Raw genomic sequence first — 23,530 nt, forward strand, 5'->3', positions numbered from 1 at the left:
CAGCTGGAACAGCTTCACATTCATCAGAGAGGTTGCATACAATGTCATGTTTACCGTGCGACATTGAAGGTACATCTTCATCTACTGAAGGCTTACCCTGATTTATGTCTATATCTGCATTTGTGCTTGGATCATTCTGATCAAAATCTTCTTTAGGTTGGAAAAATTTATCTAATGAAAATTTTAATTTTTTGTGTACATTTTCTCTGCATGCAACAATATTAGAGAAGGAAAGTTGCTACTCACCATATACTGAAGATGCTGAGTTGCGATAGGCACAACAAAAAACCTCACACAATTATAGTTTTCGGCCCTTAAGGCCTTTGTCATCAATACACACACAAACACGAACGTGACCATGCGCGCACACACGCACACGCACAAGCACAAGCACACACACACACATGCGCGCGCGCACACATACACACACACACACACACACACACACACACACACACACACAAATGCAAACGCAACTTGCACACACGTCTGCAGTCTCAGACAACTGAAAACTTTTTGCTCATCCTTTCCTATACTGGCTGCCTGAAAGGCACTTCCAGTTGTCAGACATTGCAACAGTTTACAACATTCGCAGCAACTTACAGCCTAATGAAAACGCATCACGTCACAGTGAGAAAGTGTTTCACACAAAACTTATATTATGTTGGCACTGCTAACTGAATGTATTGCACACGCAAAGAAAGTTGACACTCGGTGCAGTGGCTGATGGGAGCAACTGTAAAGGCATGTACCATTTACAGTTGCTCCCATCAGGCACCTCGCCGAGTGTCAAATTTGTTTGCGCGAATATTATAATAATCAGCTTTTAACACAATCTTTATTGTTTTTACTGAACAGCCTCCAAAAGGAATAATACGGCCAGTGATAGAACTGTCTTTACCTACATTGTTGTTGTTCAAAGTTAATTGACGAAAGTAAATTGTGTCTGGCAAATAAAATATGTTTCTAATAATTGCACTACAAACAGACCTATATTGGCACCACAATCTAAAATTCGACCACTATATCAAACACTTAACTCGCTACTTAGCTATTAAAATCAAGGCAAGTGACCATTGTTGCTGTATAATGAAACTGCAAAGTGAGAGTGGCGTATCCACTGTGCACTGGTGCCAACTCTCAAAAATATTTGCCCTGTAAACCCAAATCAAAACATCCCTAAGACTCGGTATTTTCATCTAAAACCTCTAGAAGAAAATATCCATATTTTGCTGTTGATTTTTACTTATTTATTTGCAAATTATTCAACATTTCAAACATAATTTCAGCTTTTTATGAAGCATTCAAAGTTTTAATGCCAATGTCAAACAAACTTATCATTTTGATGATATGAATATAATAGAGGGAAACATTCCACGTGAGAAAAATATATCTAAAAACAAAGATGATGTGACTTACCAAACGAAAGCATTGGTATGTTGATAGACACACAAATAAACACAAACACACACACAAAATTCGAGCTTTCGCAACCCACGGTTGCTTCATCAGGAAAGAGGGAAGGAGAGGGAAAGACGAAAGGATGTGGGTTTTAAGGGAGAGGGTAAGGAGTCATTCCAATCCCGGGAGCGGAAAGACTTACCTTAGGGGTAACCAAACAGCCCTTATCAAAGATTTACTGTCCTACACTCGTACTCTCTGCTGGAAATATCACTTTGCCACGAATAAAAATAATCCTAAATCCTACTCCTAATGATCCAACTCCCCAAGACAATATCCAAATTGAACCCTGCCTAGAACAGTTCCGTCCTTCGTCACAGCGGGACCCATCTCCTCTTCCTCAAAATCACCCTCTCCAAACCTTCCAGGAATTTCTCACTTCCAGCCTTGCCTCTCAAAGCTTCTTGAAAAACCTTAATCCTACTCCCAACCTCACCACTACTGAAGCCCAGGCTATACGTGATCTGAAGGCTGACTGATCCATTGTCATTCTTCCGGCGGACAAGGGTTCCACGACCGTGGTACTTGATCGTCGGGAGTATGTGGCTGAAGGACTGCGTCAGCTTTCAGACAGCACTACATACAAAGTATGCCAAGGTAATCCCATTTCTGACGTCCAGGCGGAGCTTCAAGGAATCCTCAGAACCTTAGGCCCCCTACAAAACCTTTCACCTGACTCCATCAACCTCCTGACCCCACCGACACCCCGCACCCCTACCTTCTACCTACTTCCTACTTCCTAAAATTCACAAACCCAATCATCCCGGCCGCCCCATTGTAGCTGGTTACCAAGCCCCCACAGAACGTATCTCTGCCTACGTAGATCAACACCTTCAACCCATTACAGGCAGTCTCCCATCCTTCATCAAAGACACAAACCACTTTCTCGAACACCTGGAATCCTTACCCAATCTGTTACCCCCAGAAACCATCCTTGTAACTATTGATGCCACTTCCTTATACACAAATATTCTACACGTCCAGGGCCTCGCTGCGATGGAGTAACTTCCTTTTACGCCGATCACCTGCCACCCTACCTAAAACCCCTTTCCTCATTACCTTAGCCAGCTTCATCCTGACTCACAACTCCTTCACTTTCGAAGGTCAGACATACCAACAATTAAAGGGAACAGCCATGGGTACCAGGATGGCCCCCTCGTATGCCAATCTATTTATGGGTCGCTTAGAGGAAGCCTTCTTGGTTACCCAGGCCTGCCAACCCAAAGTTTGGTACAGATTTATTGATGATATCTTCATGATCTGGACTCACAGTGAAGAAGAACTCCAGAATTTCCTCTCCAACCTCAACTCCTTTGGTTCCATCAGATTCACCTGGTCCTATTCCAAATCCCATGCCACTTTCCTTGACGTTGACCTCCATCTGTCCAATGGCCAGCTTCACACATTCGTCCACATCAAACCCACCAACAAGCAACAGTACCTCCATTATGACAGCTGCCACCCATTCCATATCAAACGGTCCCTTCCCTACAGCCTAGGTCTTCGTGGCAAACGAATCTGCTCCAGTCCGGAATCCCTGAACCATTACACCAACAACCTGAAAACAGCTTTCGCATCCCGCAACTACCATCCCAACCTGGTACAGAAGCAAATAACCAGAGCCACTTCCTCATCCCCTCAAACCCAGAACCTCCCACAGAAGAACCCCAAAAGTGCCCCATTTGTGAGAGGACACTTTCCAGGACTGGATCAGACTCTGAATGTGGCTCTCCAGCAGGGATACGACTTCCTCAAATCCTGCCCTGAAATGAGATTCATCCCTCATGAAATCCTCCCCACTCCACCAAGAGTGTGTTTCCGCCGTCCACCTAACCTTCGTAACCTCTTGGTTCATCCCTGTGAAATCTCCAAACCACCTTTCCTACTCTCTGGCTCCTACCCTTGTAACTGCCCCCGGTGTAAAACCTGTCCCATGCACCCTCCCACCAACACCTACTCCAGTCCTGTAACCCGGAAGGTGTACACGATTAAAGGCAGACCCACGTGTGACAGCACCCACGTGATTTACCAACTGACCTGCCTACACTGTGAAGCTTTCTATGTGGGAATGACCAGCAACAAACTGTCCATTCGCGTGAATGGACACAGGCAGACAGTGTTTGTTGGTAATGAGGATCACCCCATGGCTAAACATGCCTTGGTACACGGCCAGCACATCTTGGCACAGTGTTACACCGTCCGGGTTATCTGGATACTTCCCACTAACACCAACCTATTGGAACTCCGGAGATGGGAACTTGCCCTTCAGTATATCCTCTCTTCCCGTTACCCACCAGGCCTCAACCTCCGCTAATTTCAAGTTGCCGCCGCTCATACCTCACCTGTCATTCAACAACATCTTTGCCTCTGTACATCCTCTCTTCCCGTTACCCACCAGGCCTCAACCTCCGCTAATTTCAAGTTGCCGCCGCTCATACCTCACCTGTCATTCAACAACATCTTTGCCTCTGTACTTCTGCCTCGACTGACATCTCTGCCCAAACTCTTTGCCTTTACAAATGTCTGCTTGTGTCTGTATATGTGCGGATGGATATGTGTGTGTGTGTGTGTGTGTGTGTGTGTGTGTGTGTGTGTGTGTGCGCGCGCGAATGTACACCTGTCCTTTTTTCCCCCCTAAGGTAAGTCTTTCTGCTCCCGGGATCGGAATGACTCCTTACCCTCTCCCTTAAAACCATCCTTTCGTCTTTCCCTCTCCTCCCTTTTTCCTGATGAAGCAACCGTGGGTTGCAAAAGCTTGAATTTTGTGTGTGTGTTTGTGTTTATTTGTGTGTCTATCCGCATACCAACGCTTTCGTTTGGTAAGTCACATCATCTTTGTTTTTAGATAAACTTATCATTTTGAATGAATTGAATTGTTGAAAATGAATAACTCCACAGTGAACGTATTGTCATGTTTATAATTGCTTCATGTCATAAACAGATTTGCTGAAAATTGATAAAAATACTGTTAAGTAACTAAATAGTAGCCAAATAGTAAAAGTTTCAAGTCTGTTTTTTTTAATATGCAAACAGTGGTGCAACCCGGCTTCACCTACTTCACGGTACTGTTACGGGAACAAGACAACTAGTGGTGTTCTACGTGTGATGTATGAAATGTCTTTTTGTGGGAGTCAACATTTGTTTCGTAAATTGGAGCACACTGTTTCTGTACCACAGATAATTTTCAAAAAGACCTTCGATTTTATGAATAATTTGTATTTACGACTTATTCTCACATTTCATCATTTATGTGTTGTGAATTTGCTGTCTCCAAAAATCTGCCGCTCTTGGCAATGGCACAGTTCACTCCTCACCCACCCACCTAGAGCTGGCACTGTGTGATGTGTGAAGGCAGGTACTGTAGAGGAGAACAAAGGAAAGGCATATTAAGGAATAATGAATGGACAAATGAATTATAAATAACTAAAGGAAGAGAGTAACGAAGGCTAAAAGGGAAAGATCCAAATAAAAAATGTATAACAATAATTAAAATTCCTGGATGGAAAAATGCGTAAGATACAGGAGGCCGATGCAGGGTGCACAGCAACACCAACAGAGAACAGCAGCGTCCACACCGGCTTTAGCTCTCTCTCTTACAAAAGTACACACATCCATGCACACAGCCACATATACACCCAAACACTCATTCCCGTAGTCAGTGTGATACTAACTATTGAGTACTGATTATTACGAGCAGTTGCCTGGGCAGATGGTGGTAGGGAAAGGATACAGAAGGCACACGAGATGGGGAGGAGCGGGGGAGCAGGATGGTGTGAGGCAGGTCTTTCAACAAATGACTCAGCACAACAAGGTGAAAGGAGTGCAAATGGTAGAGCACATAAGAACCTGAAAGAGGGAGAGGGGGTTAATAATGTTTTCATCGAACTGAGGACAACCAGTACAGGGCTGGCCTAAGGATCATTTCATTCCTTATTGTTCAACAGTTGTACCTGTGACCACCAATGCATCTTGTCAGGTAAAATTAGCATACTCCAATATACTGACATTTCGTGTATTTATTCTATTGAAGCTTCCTTGGAGGCTGTTGAAAATAACATAAACATGACAGTACACCACTCCAGGGGGGACACTGGTTACAGGAGTATGGAGAACAGATTTAACATGACACTTGGTAAGTAGGCAGTCAGTTTATACAACTGTCAGATTCAAAGTGATTGAAGCCGTACGACTAGGTGACTTTCCTATTCCCTTTAAAGAATGTGTTAAACGTCTAGCCCTTTGTATAGACAATATACTTTGGTGGTTCCATGATATAGACAATAGCGAAAGGAAGCATGATAGCATTTTGAATATACTTCATCCCCCGACAGGAAACGCATGCGATATATATGTACCATAATAGCTTAACATACATATTGCAAGCTGCTCTTGACTCTCCTAGACTGCAACTGCATTTTGTTTAGCATGACACCCAGGCTGTTGCTGCAGACACTCGACAGGTACCAATACAAAGCTTTGCGATTATGCTATGCATAAGAACACTTGGCCAACAGTGATAAATGCACTGGAAATTCCAGGATGCACAGTAACAATGTTATGAAAAGGATAATTGCTACTCACCATACAGCAGAGATGTCGAGCTGTAGATAGGCCAACAAAAAGACTATCACAAAATGAGCTTTTGGCCAACAAGGTCTTTGTCGAAAATAGATCACACACACGCGCACACACAAACACGCGCACACACAAACACGCGCCCACACAAACACGCGCGCACACAAACACGCGCGCACACAAACACGCGCGCACACAAACACGCGCGCACACAAACACGCGCGCACACAAACACGCGCGCACACAAACAAGCGCACATACACACAGGCGCACACACACACACGCGCACACACACACACACACACACACACACACACACACACACACACGCACGCACGCACACATCGTATGAGATGGTGACTGTAAAGATGTTGAGAATAGTGGCCACAATTCAAAGTCAACCTAGCAGTGATCCTCACAAACTGTCTTGCAGTCCCTATGCCATGGAAGTTGCAGTTCAGAGCCCTTTGCAGCATACCAATTGGTATGTATACTGACTGTCTAAATATGACATCTCCACCAGCTATACCTGTGTTGATATTAAAATTAATGAAAGCAAACTGTTTCATCTACTGAGAGAGAAGTCAGTTTATATAGTTGAACTACTAACCATAGACAGAGCAATAAGTTACAGCATGACCATAGTGGCTGACCATTCTTGTCTTACTCACAGACTTGGGCTCTGCAGTGAAAGCACTTACATTAATTGGTAAGGACGAAGGGAGGTGTTACCTTACATTCCAAATAGCGGCTCCTGTGTCGGAGTTGTACCGGACCGTTATGGGAGTCTCATTTCTGTTTCTCTGTTGGAATTGTGGGGAACAAAAAACCCAACTGATTAGCTTAGGATTCTGTGATGACTGGCATGCAAGAGTGATACACTCCTACAGAAGATTTCATTGCTGTGGTTAGGGGCTTGACCAAAAGTGACTGGAGCAGGGTGTGGGAGACTGAAGATCTATGCAAGGGCATCTGATACAAACAAATCCATCTGCGTTTACCGAAGGCCAATTGGTATGCTGCAAAGGGCTCTGAACTACAACTTCCATGGCATAGGGACTGCAAGACAGTTTGTGAGGATCATTGCTAGGTTGACTTTGAATTGGGGCCACCATTCTCAACATCTTTACAGTCACCATCTCATATGATTGCCGTATTGCAACTGTTGGGAGCTCCAGGGCATTAATGATATCTTCTTCGGCTGCCCTCGATGCTGAAGGGAATCCAGTTGGCTGATTATGGAGCTGGTCTGCAAATGTCAACCATTTCCGTCTATATGTTAATCCTCTTGTTTATGAAGAATTTAGATGTTTATAAATTATTAGTGGTATTTGTTGTAAAAGACGAAATTAAATTGTAACCATTAACTGTGCGTGTGTGTGTGTGTGTGTGTGTGTGTGTGTGTGTGCGCTATGTTGTTCTTTTGCACTGTGTGAAATCTGACTGTTAAGGGTCCAGTACATTATTTCAGTATTGTTCCAAGACATCGTATATTTAGCTGGCTGTATGGGTGCAACTGAAGCCCAATAAACACAAAAAGCTGGTTTCCATCTTGTGCTTCCAAAGGTTTAATTTACGAGAATTTTATATTTCAGTACAAATATATCATTCTAGAGAGGCATATTTACCTCGTTAAGTTTGTCAGATATATCTGACAGATATTGTAATTTCTAACAATGGAAACTTCAGGTAGGAATATCAACAATGTAGAAAAGCTAGATTGCTACTTACCATAAAGAAGACACGTCAAGCTGCAGACAGACACGACTGAAAGACATTCACATATAGCCTCCGGCCACAGCCGTAGTCAGTAAAAAGGGCACACACACCAGGAAGCACACCTCACGCTAACACAGCCGCCGACTCCAGCATCTCGGGCCGGAAAGCAACATCATGTGGAATTCAAGTAGCAATCTGGAGATGGTGGGGAAGGGGTAAAAGTGTACGGATGATGAGAGAGACAAATGCTGTCTGGTGGATTGTGCAGGGACTAGACTGCCGACAGGTGCAGTGTCCGGAGGTTGTGGGCCAGGGAGGTGCGGGGAAAAGGAACAAAAAAGGAGGGTAGTGGGGAAAGACGGGCGGATGTATTGGCAGAGGGCTGCAAATAAACAGTGCGGGAGATGATAATGGGTAGGAATGATAGCACAGAGAGGGTGGAAACTCTTGGGTCAGTATGTTACCATAGGTTGAGGCTGGAATAGTTACGTAGTGACATACTGACCCGACACCCTCCACCCAACAGTTTCCACCCCATCTGTCCTATCATCTCCTCCCCATTTTCATCTCCCACCCTGTTTATTTGCAGCCCTCAGCCATGGCATCTGCTTGTCTTTCCCCACTCATCTTCTTTTTTGTTCCTTTTCCCCCCCAGCTCCTTGCCCCACAACCTCCTGACACGGCACCTGTCGGCGGTCTAGTTCCTGCACACTCCAAGACACAGCATTCACCTCTCTCCCCACCTGTGCACTAACTAGTATCCCTTCCCCTTCCCCTTCCCCACCCCTCTAGATCCCTCAGCATCCCATGTGATGATGATGATGATGATGATGATGCATTCCAGCCTTAGATGCTGGAGTTGGCAGTGTGTGTGTGTGTGTGTGTGTGTGTGTGTGTGTGTGTGTGCGCGCGTCCTCTTTACTGATGAAGCCTGTGGCCGAAAGCTTTATGTGAGTGTCTTTTAATCATGCCTGTCTGCAACTTGATGTGTCTTCTTTATGGTAAGTAGCAATCTATCTTTTCCTACACTGTAGATAGTGTAATTTGAACACCCAGTTTGTATTGTGGAAGAAACTGATGTATTCAGAATTATTTTGGGATAAAATTGCACGCACACGCGCCCCCCCCCCCACACACACACACACACACACACACACACGTGCACACTGATGGAATAAAAGAAGCCCGTGATAGGACTAGAATAGGATGTGTTGATGGGTGTGTCATGCAGGTCTTGTATCTGGATCTTCCACAGGGATATGAAACCTGTTGCTGATGTCAAACTGTGGTGAAGAACAGAGTTGACCACCCAGTGGCAGAACACATTGCTGAGCACAACATGCTCAAGATCATTGGTAACCTAACCTAACCTGTGCCATTTGGAGCCTTCCCTCTAGTATCAACTTTTCTTAACTACACAACCTATGCTCCTATAATCCTCCTGGCCTCAATCTCCACTAATTCACTTCACCCACACCTTGATCCCAACAGTTTCTCCTTCCTCTGTTCTGTTACCACCACCTCCCACAAATTCATACCTCCACATCATCGTGTGCAACTCAAACACACTGTGCCTGCAAGTTGTATTCCTAGCTAGTTCACCTGTGACCACTTCCTTGCAAGGAGCACAGGAAGAACGATTGTTTGAATGGCTCTGTGCAAGCAATACTTATTTTGATCTTATCGTCATGATCCCTAAGTGATTGATGCATAGGTGGTTGTAGTATTTTCCTAGAGTAATCATTTAAAGTTGTTTCTTGAAACTTTGTTAATAGATCACTGGCAATTGGGGAGGGGGGGGGGGGGGGGGGGGGTCTCACAGTGAGCCATTCACCATCTCAGTCTACATCTACGAATCGTAAATGGAAGGAGGCTAAAGATTCCAAGACTCTGCCAGCTGTGCCTCGGTTCCTGATGGTATCACATACTGAAGGAGTTCAGTCATTTGCTATGGTTAATCCGTTTATAATTCAGGAAGGTGTTGATGCAGTTGCCGGCCCCGTGAAATACTGCTCACGTTTATGTAATGGCACTATGCTTTTGGAGACGAATTGTGATTCTCAAGCCCAGCAAATGTCTGCAGCTTCACTCCTCCATGGCCATCCTGTTCATGTTGAGGCCCATCATATGTGAAGTCTTCAGGTACTGTTATCTACACTAGGCTGCTCAATGGACTGATGGAGGAAGAAATCCAAACTTACCTCTCTGCGGCACTGCAGTTCATCGGCTACTGAAAAAGGTTGATGCAACCTAAGTGCCTACATGCACTCTTTTTCTCGCGTTTGATAGAGTAGTGCTTCCATCAAAGATCAAAGCAGGCTATGAAGGCATCACGGTCTGACTTTACATTCCAAACCTGATGTGCTGCCACCAGTGTCAGTGTTACAACCACACTTGCTTGCCCTGTCGAAACATGGCCAAATGTGTTACTTGTGGTAGGGATGCTTATGAGGACAGTTGCCTGCCTCCTCTTCCCTGCTGTTTCAATTGCAATGGCCACAGTGGGGGCTCATCTCGAGAATATCCCGAGTATCTCAATGAGCGAGCCATCCAGGAGATCCAGGTGAAAGGAAAAGTGCCTTACCCTATTGCTCACAAGTTGTTGGCTGCTGAGAGCCCTGCATTTTACCATCTGGCACTTACAATACTGCTCATGCTACACCTGCTTCACGAAGGATGCAGCCAAGCAGAGTTGCTACCTCAAATTCAGCACCATGTTTGTAAAAATGCCCAGTGTCATGGTAACATCCCCATCTCCTTTTCCAGATATGCAACAAGCCACCACATCTTCACCTCCGGTGCTGAAACTACCTGCTACACAACCGGTAGGCTAGAAAGGACAGAAGGAATACTCCTGCGAAGACTTTTTACATCCCTCCAGCCAACAAACATCTGAGTCTTCATCTGTCAACCACAAAGGCTCCAAGAAATCAAACACAGGCAAACAGTCTTGTCTTTCACTGACTCTGAGATCCTTTTCAGTGGTGTTGCTGCATGAAACCCTCTCCCAGCTGAACTCCCATTTTGCCAGTGCGCACTGCCAACTGCTTTTCTGCCCTGGAATCCACAGGCCAACCCAGTGAGAATGATGACGCCTCTGTAGATCTCACGGAACAGTATCCTCCAGCCTCTGTGCCTGTGTCTGGCACTTGGCAGCCATGGAGATGACAACCCTTCTTTTTGTCCCTCCTCCCCCTTTCCCCGTCAGGACTCTCCTCCGATAGAACATTTGCGGCATTAGATCCGACAAGGAAGAATTATGGTTGCTCTTGGAATTATAGTGTCCACTTGCTTTCTACCTCCAGGAAACAAAACTGTCCTTGCGACCCTTTTGACCTCTTGTATGTCTCTCCGGTCCGCTTTGACCTTCCCCCCTGAGGTTGGCATTCCATCTCTCAAGGGAGTCACGCTCCTGATCTAGGATGATGTTCATAGTCAAACCATGTCTCTGAACACCCAGCTGCAAACTGTCACAGTCCACATTTTCCTTCCCCGCTTCACCTTTTCTCTTTGTAACATCTACATCCCTCTGTCATTTGGTTTCACCATGAAAGACCTTCTTATTTATTGGTCAACTCCCTCATCCCTTTTAACTGCTCAGTGGCTTTAATGCACACCATCCCCTCTGGGGCTCTTGCAGAACCTGTCAGAGAGGTGCCCTCTTGGCTGACTTCTCAATCAATTCAACCTCATCTGCCTTAACACTGGAGCACCCACATTCCTCTTAGACTCCATGCATATCTATTCTCATTTGCCCGCCATCTCAAGTGGTCCATTCTCACTGATACATACACAAGGGACCACTTCCAATGTGCTATCTGTTTTCTGACTCCTACCTCAGCTATGTGTAAACGCAACTGGCAGCTTTCTGAGGCTGACTGGAGGCTTTACTCCTCCCTGGTGACCTTTGCTGAACAACATTTATCCAGTTGTGATGAACAGGTAGAATGCCTTACAAATATCCTTACTAGTTCTTTTAACAATTCCACTCCCTCTTCCGTTGTGTGGGCCAACCTCCGGTGGCTCTCTAGAACCGAGGTCCATTCCCCAATTTCCAGCATGTGCGTAGCAGATGATGTCACTGCCGGCCACTGTGGCCGAGCGGTTCTAGGCCATTCAGCCCGGAACCGCACTGCTGCTACAGTCGCAGGTTCGAATCCTGCCTCGGGCACGGATGTGTGTGACATCTTAGGTTAGTTAGGTTTAAGTAGTTCTAAGTCTATGGGACTGATGACCTCAGATGTTAAGTCCCATAGTGCTTAGAGCCATTTGAACCATTTGATGTCATTGTGGACCCCATTGCTATCTCCAACATCTTAGTCCACTGTTTTGCAGAGATCTTGAACTCTATCCACTTTCATCAAACCTTCCTCCATTGGAAACAGTGGAGAAGGCTTGGGTGACATCCTTCTCCTCTAAGAATCATAAATGCTACATGCTGCCTTTACTATGAGGACCTAGATCAAGCTCTCACTTCATCCCGATTTTCTGCCTCAGGGCCAGATGATGTTAACATTCAGGTCTTACAGCACATTTCTCTTGCAGGCAAGCACTTTCTCTTTCATTTGTACCATCACATCTGAGCAGATGGCACAGTGTCCCAGACACTGGTGTGAAGTCACTGTCATACTTGTACCTAAGCCCAATAAGGACAAACACCTCCCTTCTAGCTACCATTTCATTTCTCTCACCAGCTGTGTTTGCAAGGTGAAGGAACATATGATTCATGCCTGTCTGATATTGTTGGTCGAGTATCGCAATATATTATATTTGGGGTCACGAACAATGGCAATCCAGTTTAGGCTTTTTCTGCAACTCTACATCACACATTCTTCAACAGCCAATGAGCGTTCAGCAGTGTGCTGAGTGCTCTGCTGTGAATGTTATATGCTGTGCGGCCATTTAGAGTGATTGAAGCAAGTTATTAAGAGAATTTTAATTCCATTTGTTGTGAGTTGTCACAGCTGATTGTGGTGGTAAGCGAAAAATTGTACATTAGCAAGCGAGAGACATAACTTGTGGGATAAACGCTTCTACAAAATGCAAAGCACATGTATGTGCTTATGCAGCTGTCTCCTGGAACTGGCAACAGTGCTCTCCCCATCCTTGTCTCGACCTGCATGAACGGCCATCGTTCGTTGATCGGACTGTAATCACTGCACAGTGCGGACTTTGAATGTGCCATCCGTTTGTCAACCCATGTCATGAACATTTTTCTGTGGAAGTACCAGACTGTGCTATGTTAATTGATTTGGAGAAAGTCTGACACCTGCTGGAGTACTGGTATCCTCCATACTCTCTACACATGGGGCTTCCAATGGTGCCTTCCCCATTTCTACATCTACATCTACATCTACATCCATACTCCGCAAGCCACCCGACGGTGTGTGGCGGAGGGTACCTCGAGTACCTCTATCGGTTCTCCCTTCTATTCCAGTCTCGTATTGTTCATGGAAAGAAGGATTGTTGGTATGCTTCTGTGTGGGCTCTAATCTCTCTGGTTTTATCCTCATGGTCTCTTCGCGAGATATATGTAAGAAGGTATGTTCTCAAAACTTTAACAAAAGCCCGTACCAAGCTACTGAGCATCTCTCCTGCAGAGTCTTCCACTGGAGTTTATCTATCATCTCCATAACGCTTTCGCGATTACTAAATGATCCTGTAATGAAGCGCGCTGCTCTCCGTTGGATCTTCTGTATCTCTTCTATCAACCCTATCTGGTACGGATCCCACACTGCTGAGCAGTATTCAAGCAGTGGGAGAACAAGCGTACTGTAACCTACTTCCTTTGTTTTCGGATTGCATTTCCTTAGGATTCTTCCAATGAATCTCAGTCTGGCATCTGCTTTACCAACGATCAACTTTATATGATCATTCCATTTTAAATCACTCCTAATGCGTACTCCCTGATAATTTATGGAATTAACTGCTTCCAGTTGCTCACCTGCTATTTTGTAGCTAAATGATAAGGGATCTATCTTTCTATGTATTCACAGCACATTAAACTTGTCTACATTGAGATTCAATTGCCATTCCCTGCACCATGCGTCAATTCGCTGCATATCCTCCTGCATTTCAGTACAATTTTCCATTGTTACAACCTCTCGATACACCACAGCATCATCTGCAAAAAGCCTCAGTGAACTTCCGATGTCATCCACAAGGTCATTTATGTATATTGTGAATAGCAATGGTCCTATGACACTCCCATGCGGCACACCTGAAATCACTCTTACTTCGGAAGACTTCTCTCCATTGAGAATTCCTTCAGGAATGTTTAAAGACAGAGTTTTCAAGGTCTGTGTGGGTTCTGTTCTGTCGGACACCTGTATCCAGGAAAACTAGGGTACCTCAGGGCTCTGTCATGAACATCGTCCTCTTTGCTATAGCCATTAATCCTGTTATGACACGTCTCCTGCCAGGCATCCCTAGCTCTCTTTCCATTGACGATCTTGCAATCTAGGTGTCTTCAGCGATGTCTCCATCATCTTTACTCATGGAGCACTGACAATGGCTTTCACTTTTCGACTGACAAAACCGTTTGTATGAATTTCTGATGGTGCATTGGGTTTCTTCCATCGTCTTTACATCTTGGGCCTGTTGATCTTCCATTCACTGAAACTATGAAATTCCTCAGCCTTACTCTTAATAGGAAACTTTCTTGGTCCTACTACGTGTCTTACCTGGCCGCCAACTGTATGCAGTCCCTCAGTGTCCTACATGTCCTAAGCGATATTTTCTGGGAATGGATCAGACCGCCCTCCACCGTTTGTCCCAGTCCCTTCTTCATTTCAAACTAGACTATGGAAGATTTGTGTATGCATCTGTACGCTCATTCACCTTACGTCATCTAAATACAAATCACCATCATCGAATACAGTGGCCCATATTCTGGTGCACTGTCCCACTTTGACTGCCCAGCGATGAAATTTTGGATTACCGGACTTGTTGCCGTTCATTTTATCTGACAACGCCTGATTGGCTGATTTAGTTTTACATTTTATTCGTGAGGGTGGGTTTTATCGTTTGATCTAAGTTTTAGCGCATGTCCTTTGTCCCTCTGTGTCCCCCACCCTAGTGCTTGTAGGGTGGTGGTTTAAATATGTTGCAGAGTGGCTGGCTTTTCCTTTTTATTCTCGTGGTTGGCGAGCTACTGTAATCTGCTTTTTTGTTTTACTCTCTTCTGTTTCTAGCATCTCTCTGTTGTTTTCTTGTCTTCTTTTGTTCCATTTAGTGTTTGTTGCCTTCCCTTTGTTCTTGTGGTTTCTCCTTTCTTTCCATTTTGTGTTATATTTCTTGTCTGTTTTATTCTCACACTTGTGGCATTGTTTTATTAGGAACAAGGAACCAATGACCTCATAGTTTGGTCCCTTCTCCCCTCTTTTAAACCAACCATACAACTAACCAACCAAACAATCATGGAATCCGTTTGGCCACTGGAGCCTTTTACACTAGCCTGGTTGAGAGTCTCTATGCAGAAGCTGCTGAACTACCGCTGTCGTACCAGCATGGTGTTCTACTTAGCAGATACGTGTGTTGTTTGTCTGTCATGCCTGGCCATCCATCCTATGCCTCCTTCTTCGCTAACTCCTTTGACTGCCAGTATGCGACGCGTCCTTCTTCTGTGTTATCTCCTGGTACTCCCTTTCGAATTTTGCTCCGGCAGCTTAAATTTATGCTGCCTGCCTCTTCCCCGATGGATATGAACCTTTTACCACTCTGGATTCATACAGCGGCCCGTGTTCACCTCACTTCATTTGCATCCTAAGGAAACAACTCCAGATTCAATCTATCATTGTAAATTTCTTGACCTTCGTTTTGTACTTAGTGATAGTGCCTCTGTGTACACTGATGGCTCTTGGACTGACAGTGATGTCAAGTGTGCTTTCTTCGTTGTCTCCAATGGTTTTTGGTATTGGCTTCCGGAACACTGCTCAGTATTTACAGCAGAGCTCTATGACCTGGATCAGGCCACACAGTACATCCAGTGACACAGGCTTTCCAATTGCGTCATCTGCTTCGACTCATTCATTGCCCTTCAGAGCCTCAGTGTGCTGTACACCGTCCATCCCTTAGCGCAAAGGGTTGAAGAAATCTTCCTCTTGCTCACTCTTGAGGGAGTCACTGTGATGATTACGTGGGTTCCTGGTCACATCGGTCTGACTCGAAATGAGACCACTGATGCTGCCAAAGTTCTTCCAGCCCCTCTGAGGATCTCTCTGTTGCCGTCACACCTTGTATCACATATATATTTAACATCATGTCATGCTCCAGTAGGTATATAAAAACTTGTGTATTCAAATGCAGTGTTCCGTTAAAATTTCAAAGCAGTCAGTGAAGAACTTTTGGAGGTTTAACATTTTGAACTAACATACATTTACATCTTTATTTATGTGTGTTTTACAGATTACTTGATAATATCTAAATCTGAGTGGGTAATGACTGTGTTTTATTGGTTATTTATTTAGATTAGAACATTCCATAAAGATTTGTTATCTGTCACAATTTTCATAAAACTATTTCACACCAAATATTTAGCTCCAAAAAAGTCTCCAAAAGAGTAAGACAACACACATTCACGTCTTTGCGGATCTGTTCAAGCAGTTAACTAAATATGCACCACCCATACATTGCTCTCGAAGGACCCATTGTTAGCAGCAGGAGTGATACTTTCCTTATTGTTGTGATAGTCTGCCTGCCTTTAAGTGAATAAATAAACAAATAAATAAATAACAGGATTAAAAAATTACGTTTCAGAATATGGGATCGTTGTAATTTCAGTCTAAATCTTGCGCGGTTTAATTACATCCTACAGTGTTGATAATGTATTGGCAGAGCTGAACCCTAATGACATATGATTCATATATGAGCATTGTTGAGGTACACTGGACTAGAGTATTCAGCTACCAAGTACACAGTTGACATTGCTGTTGTTTGGAAAGCTACTGTACTGGTCTTCCAACCAGTACTAGTACTTAAAATTTTAATGGAGGACGTTATTTCTCATAACAACTTCAGCAGCTGTTTCATGAAGATGTGGTCTGTATGATAGTGAGTAGTGTAGTATAATGCCTATGTACTTTGAAAAGATTATATTTCAGCTGTTAGCCATCAATGTAGTCTAGTCACCCTGCATGATGTTGCATTACTGGATGCAGATTTTGCCCCATGTCAGTCTTACTCAGTGTGTTGTTCATGACATTTAACATCAGTTTTTATCTCTTCCACACTAGTTGTCCAAGTATGGAGTTTAATAAATATGGGAGTATATGTCACAGATGTATCTTTATATGATCTCAGGGATAATAAGGGACCTGTAATATAGACTCTTTGGCCTATCTGTCAGTTCCATGTTTATGTTCTATGACAGTATTGGCTAATGTGACCAGGAAATGTTGCCTTTTAACATTTGACAGCTGAACATGTTTGCACAATGGCCTCCGTACTGTGACAGTACAGATTAGATACTATTATAAGCACATAGACGTGGTTATAACTAGATTTTAAATATCCATGGGGTCCTATATTTATTAGATCAACTGATTTTGACACCATAGAAAATTTATGATTTACACACACACAGCATTTGATATAGAGGTATGTAATATCTAAGTAAACATATGTTTCTACTGTTATGTATAGAATGTTGTAAATATCGATATGAGTACAATGGTTTGTTTGTCCTCTGTATCAGATGCCGCTGAAGATAGGTTGTATACCCAAAGACTGGTCTGACGGTTAAAGATGTTACATGCAGTTCTTGTTGTTAACAAGATCTCTTTTAACACATAAAAGCCTTAGAACACCAAATGTACAAGAGCAGATTTTTTACCAGCTCATTAGACTTATTACTTTTTACTTCAACCCAACTGAAATAATTCCACTTTACGTATGATAAAACGTATCTCCAGTTTGTATGATTTTTTTCTGTCTCCATACCCTTACAGTGTTATTAAGCATGATTTCTGTAGCCAGTATTTTAGACCAAAGCTTCCAGTAGCTGGGCAACATACGGTTGGTACTTCTGATCTTATTGCAAACTCCTTATAACTAACTTCAGTGTTTTGTTAAATGTAACGTAATATAATGTTTGTAGAAATTACATTCATGATGTCCTTTATGGTGTATTAAGTGCACTAAATTAACTGATTTATCTATTTTCCTTTTCTCTAGTTTGGTGTTCATACCTCCCTACTCTCAGCCTCTGAGTATGTGGGATCTGCTTTGGATTGTGGGTATCACTGACTTTGTACTGAAGCTTGCAACAATAATATTCAAAGTGTTAATTGCAGCATTGCCAGCATTTGCAGTTCCGTATCAGAGGAGAGTGAGTAAAACACTTTTGCATCCTATAAAACTATCCAGAATACTTATTAGCAGATTTGTCTATTTACTGTCTTCTCTCTGTATCAGGGAAAATATTATCTATTTGTGGAAGCAACATCACAACTTTACCGTTGTTTGGCACCTATCCAGCCATGGCTGTACTATCTTCTGGAATCTTATCAGGGTCCAGAAAAAGTTGTAGGTGTCTTCCTGTCTGCTGCATACATGGTTTCAAAGGGCACAGACCTTATGGTGAAAGTCCGCCTGTGGAGAGCTGCCTTCTGGAAGCTGTTGCAGAATGTGGTAAGATGCACTTGTTGTGTTTTACCATAAGGCACTGAATTTATCATGGTCTAGTATCACCACATCTGCCAAGGAATAAATTGCATTTTAGAATGACACCTCTATCAAAACTTGTATGTATTCAGTTAATTAAACCTCTTTCAACTTCATCTGAAGTGAGGCTTCTGTAAATGCATACCCATGTTAAAAGATGGCACAGTGAAGAGCCAGCAACAAAATTCTGTTTTATTAGTTTAGACCTCTGCTAATTTTTAACATGTTTCATTGGATCAGATTGTAAACAATCATGTTTGGTTATATATTAAGTCATTTTTAAAATTTAGTGTATGGCAGAGTAAAATTACTGAAGGAAGAGCATTAACAATTCTACTGTTGTGCTTCCCTAAATCTACATCCTTCTCTCTCTCTCTCTCTCTCTCTCTCTCTCTCTCTCTCTCTCTCTCTCTCTCTCTCTCTCCTCTTCCCCCCCCCCCCCCAACCCACACACACACACACACACACACACACACACACACACACACACACACACAGAAACCTTCAACTAACATAGGTGCCAGAAGACTAAAGTTTTAACAAAAAAAAAAAAAAAAAAGAATACATAGTATTCATATTCATAATTTTAAGCTTTCCAATTGTCACATTTCACACATGTTGTGTAGGTTCCCTACACCTTAAACTTTTTTTATTAACTGGCTTGCATAAAAGAAAAGGAAATTCGAAAAGGATACTTGTTGAAAGAATATTAAAATAATTCCATGTGTAGTTTGTGCCTTTTTTCCTTCAGTGGGAAATGTCAATCAATGGATGGGTGTATTATGTTACAGAATCTTGGTATGAGTCCCAGCAAGGAACAGCTACAGTCAGCAGGAGGGCAGTGTCCCATCTGCCATGACAATTACGCTGAGCCCGTTCTTCTCCAGTGCCGACATATCTTCTGTGAGGCTTGTGTTTCTACTTGGTTTGATCGTGAGCAGACATGTCCTCTGTGTCGTGCGCGTGTTGTTGATGATCCTGCCTGGCGTGATGGGTCCACTGCCCTATTTGTCCAGTTGTACTGAAAGATGTTGAAGAACACACACACACACACATACACACTTCATTTTTATCACTGTCATTCTAAAGGAATTTGTTAGCATTTTAGCTAGAATATATTTTCAACATTTTACTCCATCTTTGTTATGCACAGCATACTTTTTACCAAAACATAACTCATTGTCGTAAACAGCGAAGGTAAATATGTTACTTGGAAATTTTTGAGTTTTATGTACCCAAAAGAAATATTTATTATGTTAAAAATTATTGTTGGTGTAAGAGACTTGTTTTATATCACCACATAGCTATTAAAAAAAAAAAAAGAAAGAAAGAAAGCTCTACTCAATAGAGACTTGTTTTATATCACCACATAGCTATTTAAAAAAAAGGAGAGAGAGGGAGAGAGAGAGAAAGAAAGAAAGAAAGCTCTACTCAATTGTGAATAATTGGATTGTGTAACAGCAGCTACAATACTTTGAATTTCTTTTCACAGAAATTCACTGTTTGCACGGAACCCCACAATGTTTGATAATGTTAAGAAAGAAGAAAAGAAAATGTAAGACTTTTAATCTATCAGCATTACTTACTCCAAGTGTATGTTGTTTAAAAAGACTACTGATTAATCAGACCTCTTGCAGAGACGATGACGAGACATGAACCTGTTAAAACTATGGGCACTGCTGAAATGAATCCACCATTGGCTGTATCCTCTTATCATCAAAACTCTGTCACAGAATGGGTTTTAAAATTTTCTGTTAATGTAGGAGAATAATTAAGTGTAATATCATTATCCAGGTAAAGGAGAAAGTATTGCAGCCTGTGTGTTGGAGCACTTTATGTGATAAACTATTGGAACTGTGATAAAGATATAGTGAGAGATTTAGTACGTGTGGACATTTGTGGTTATTCCTGCCCTTAAAATCAGTTTATTATTGTCCATTATTTTCTTTACAGAGAGAACTGTGATAGATCATTCTATTGTTTATAATATTTTTACTTTTGACGTACAGATTTTAACTTTTATCAGAGTAATTATAATTTTAGAAGGTTTTTGTTACATTTTGAAAACTCATTTGAACAGTACTGTGAATAAAGTATTGACAATTTTGTAGAACATAACTTTAGACAAATACTGTTACACATTGCTCAGTTCACTTACGATATGGGAGTGACAGATACCAGAATCTATTTGCTTTCATTTCCTCAGTTATTGTGTTGTAAGTTTACACTTACCTTTTTATTGTGAGGAGAAACATTGTCTGAGTGACCACATGCTGAATATATATGTTTTTAAACCAACTGGAATAAAAGTGACAGAAAAGACTGCTTCTCCAGAATTTATATTTGTTCTGTTACATTAACATTAAACACTTTCCAGTTTTATTTATGGGTGTGCTTGGGATGAAGTTATTTAGTTTAATGTTTGAGAGAATTGCAGTTTTGTGCCAATTGTAGAACATCTGTAACATATTGAGTGGGTATTTTCTTTTGGGCACATTACAGTGACAAAAGGAGGAAGTAAAACTTGGTTGTCAGAACTGTAAGAGATGTTTTTACTGATTTGAGTGATGTATAATTGTATTGATGTTGCCTGTAATTCCATAATGAGGAATATTAAACATACTATTATTATTGTGTTTTTACCATTCAGGATGATTTTAGTTAAGAACTGCATCTTTTTAATACCCTTTGATCCCACAGATGCTGATATTGTTATAGGTAGTCATATTAATTGAGAGACAAATAGAAAGGTGTAGCACACACAGATCATAAAAGGGAAAAGAGAAACTTGTTACAAATTGAAAAACAGTTGTATCAGACAAAATATAAGATTAGTAAAATAGAAAAAAATGGAGATGAGGAGAGGTTTGGTAAGAGGAGCCTTGTCAGTCCACCTTTTTAAAAGTCTCAGGTTACCCAATAAATTACTTATCTTGATCATCAGTTTTTTTTACTCATATATCTCAATGGAGCACACAGTATCTAGTCAGTTGTACAACTACATACATACCATTATCTCTTTAAAGTCTGACGATGCTAAGAGTGAAACATGCTGTAAGAATGAAAAATAAAGAGAAATATTGATAGCAAAGACAAGGCTGATTTATTAGTGCTGAATATGACTAGTAGTGTAAGGAGTAGTCATTAGTGATCAACAGAACACAACTAGCGAAGCAATAGATCTTAAGGCGTTTGACAATGGTCTTATCAAACTGCCTCTTATACAAATTTCAAAGGCCTCTCTCTCTCCCCCTCTACTATTCTGCTATAATTCATGTTATATCCTACTTTTCATACCCAGTTCTTGTTGCATTCTTTCCTCCCCCATCTTCCTCTGTGCTAATTGCTTTGTCTCATGTTAGGAATTGGATTGTGACCTTGTTAACTTTAATACAATTTTCTTTCTTTTAATTTGTTACTAAATGAGTAACTGTCCTTTGAGGGAGAGACATAGCGAAACTGTGATCCGGTCCTGGCAAGAGGGGAAAGTTGCTGTGTCATTCTAGTCTCATGTACTTACCCTTTACATATTTGTTTTTTTTTTTTTTTTTTTTTTTTTTTTTTTAACATGGACTACTGCTAAAATTACAACCCAAAAGATACACAAAGTATTATTGTTGAAACTTGCAGTATTTAATTTATTGAACTCTGGATATATTCATATGGAATCTGAAATGAGAAGTCTTTTTCAGTTGTAATAAAATAAGAATGAAGTGGCCTGGCAATCTGATGTTGTTGTCATTGCAGTCTTCAGTCCAAAGACTGGTTTGGTGCAGTTCTCCGTGCTACTCTGTCCTCGTCATCTCCGAGTAACTACTGCAGCCTACATCCTTCTGAATTTGCTTAGTGTATTCATCTCTTGGCCTCCCTCTACAATTTTTATCCTCCACACTTCCATTCAGTACTAAATTGGTAATCCCTTGATGCCTCAGAATGTGTTCTACCAGCCAATCCCTTCTTTTAATGACGTTGTGCCACAATGTCCTATTCTCCCCAATTGTGTTCAGTACCACCCTATTACTTACGTGATCTACCCATTTAATCTTCAGCATTTTTCTGTAGCACAACAGTTCAAAAGCTTCTATTCTCTTCTTGTCTAAACTGATTATCGTCCATGTTTCATTTCCATACATGGCTACACTCCAAACAGATACTTTCGGAAAAGACTTCCTGGCATTTAAATCTATATTCAGTTTTAACAAATTTCTTTTCTTCACAAATGCTTTTCTTACCATAGCCCGTCTGCATTTTACATCCTCTCTACTTCAACCATCATCGGTTATTTTGTTCCCCAAATAGCAAAACTCATCTACTAATTTAAGTGTCCCATTTCCTAATCTAATCCCCTCAGCATCACCTGATTTAACTCGACTACATTCCATTATCCTCATTTTGCTTTTGTTGATGTTGATCTTATATCCTTCTTTCAAGACATTGTCCATTCTGTTCAACCGCTCTTCCAACTCCTTTGCTGTCTCTGACAGAATACATCGACAAACCTCGGAGCTTTTATTTTTTCTTCATGGATTTTAATTCCTACTCAAAATTATTCTTTTGTTTCCTGTACTGCTCTTGAATAACATCAGGGGTAGGCTACCCTATCTTGCTCCCTTCTCAACCGCTGCTTCCTTTTCATGCCTCTTGACTCTTTATAACTGCCATCTGGTTTCTGTACAAACTGCAAACAGTCTTCCACTCCCTGTATTTTATCTCTGCCATCTTCAGAATGTGACAGAGAGTATTCCAGTCAACATTGTCAAAAGTCTATGACTGCTATAAACGTAGCTTTGCATTTCTGTAACCTAGCTTCTGAGATAAGTCGGAGAGTCAGTGTTGCCCCCCATGTTCCTACATTTCTACAGAATTCAAACTGATCTTCCCTGAGGTCAGCTTCTACCAGTTTTTCCATTTGTCTGTAAAGAATTTGTGTTAGTATTTTGCAGCCGTGACTTATTAAACTGATAGTTTAGTAATTGTCAGCACCAGCTTTCTTTGGAATTGGAATTATTATATTCTTCTTGAAATTTGAGGGTATTTCGCCTGTCTCGTACATCTTGCTCACCAGATGGTAGAGTTTTGTCAGGACTGGCTCTCCCAAGGCTATCAGTAGTTC

The 23,530-nt window shown here is 42.0% G+C and overlaps 1 protein-coding gene across 1 annotated transcript in view; it reads left to right on the forward strand.

The window, feature by feature from the left end:
• LOC124711720 (RING finger and transmembrane domain-containing protein 2) overlaps window positions 1-21,062 on the forward strand; it is an 86,381-nt gene extending 65,319 nt beyond the window's left edge. Inside the window, exons 5-7 of the mRNA XM_047241930.1 lie at window positions 17,929-18,082; window positions 18,169-18,384; window positions 19,209-21,062. Coding sequence (XP_047097886.1) covers window positions 17,929-18,082; window positions 18,169-18,384; window positions 19,209-19,442 — 604 coding nt within the window. The 3' untranslated portion in view covers window positions 19,443-21,062. The remainder of the gene's footprint in view (window positions 1-17,928; window positions 18,083-18,168; window positions 18,385-19,208) is intronic.
• Window positions 21,063-23,530: the final 2,468 nt, after the last annotated feature.

Source organism: Schistocerca piceifrons, chromosome 8, assembly GCF_021461385.2.
Source record: "Schistocerca piceifrons isolate TAMUIC-IGC-003096 chromosome 8, iqSchPice1.1, whole genome shotgun sequence".
In the NCBI taxonomy this organism is placed as follows: domain Eukaryota; kingdom Metazoa; phylum Arthropoda; class Insecta; order Orthoptera; family Acrididae; genus Schistocerca; species Schistocerca piceifrons.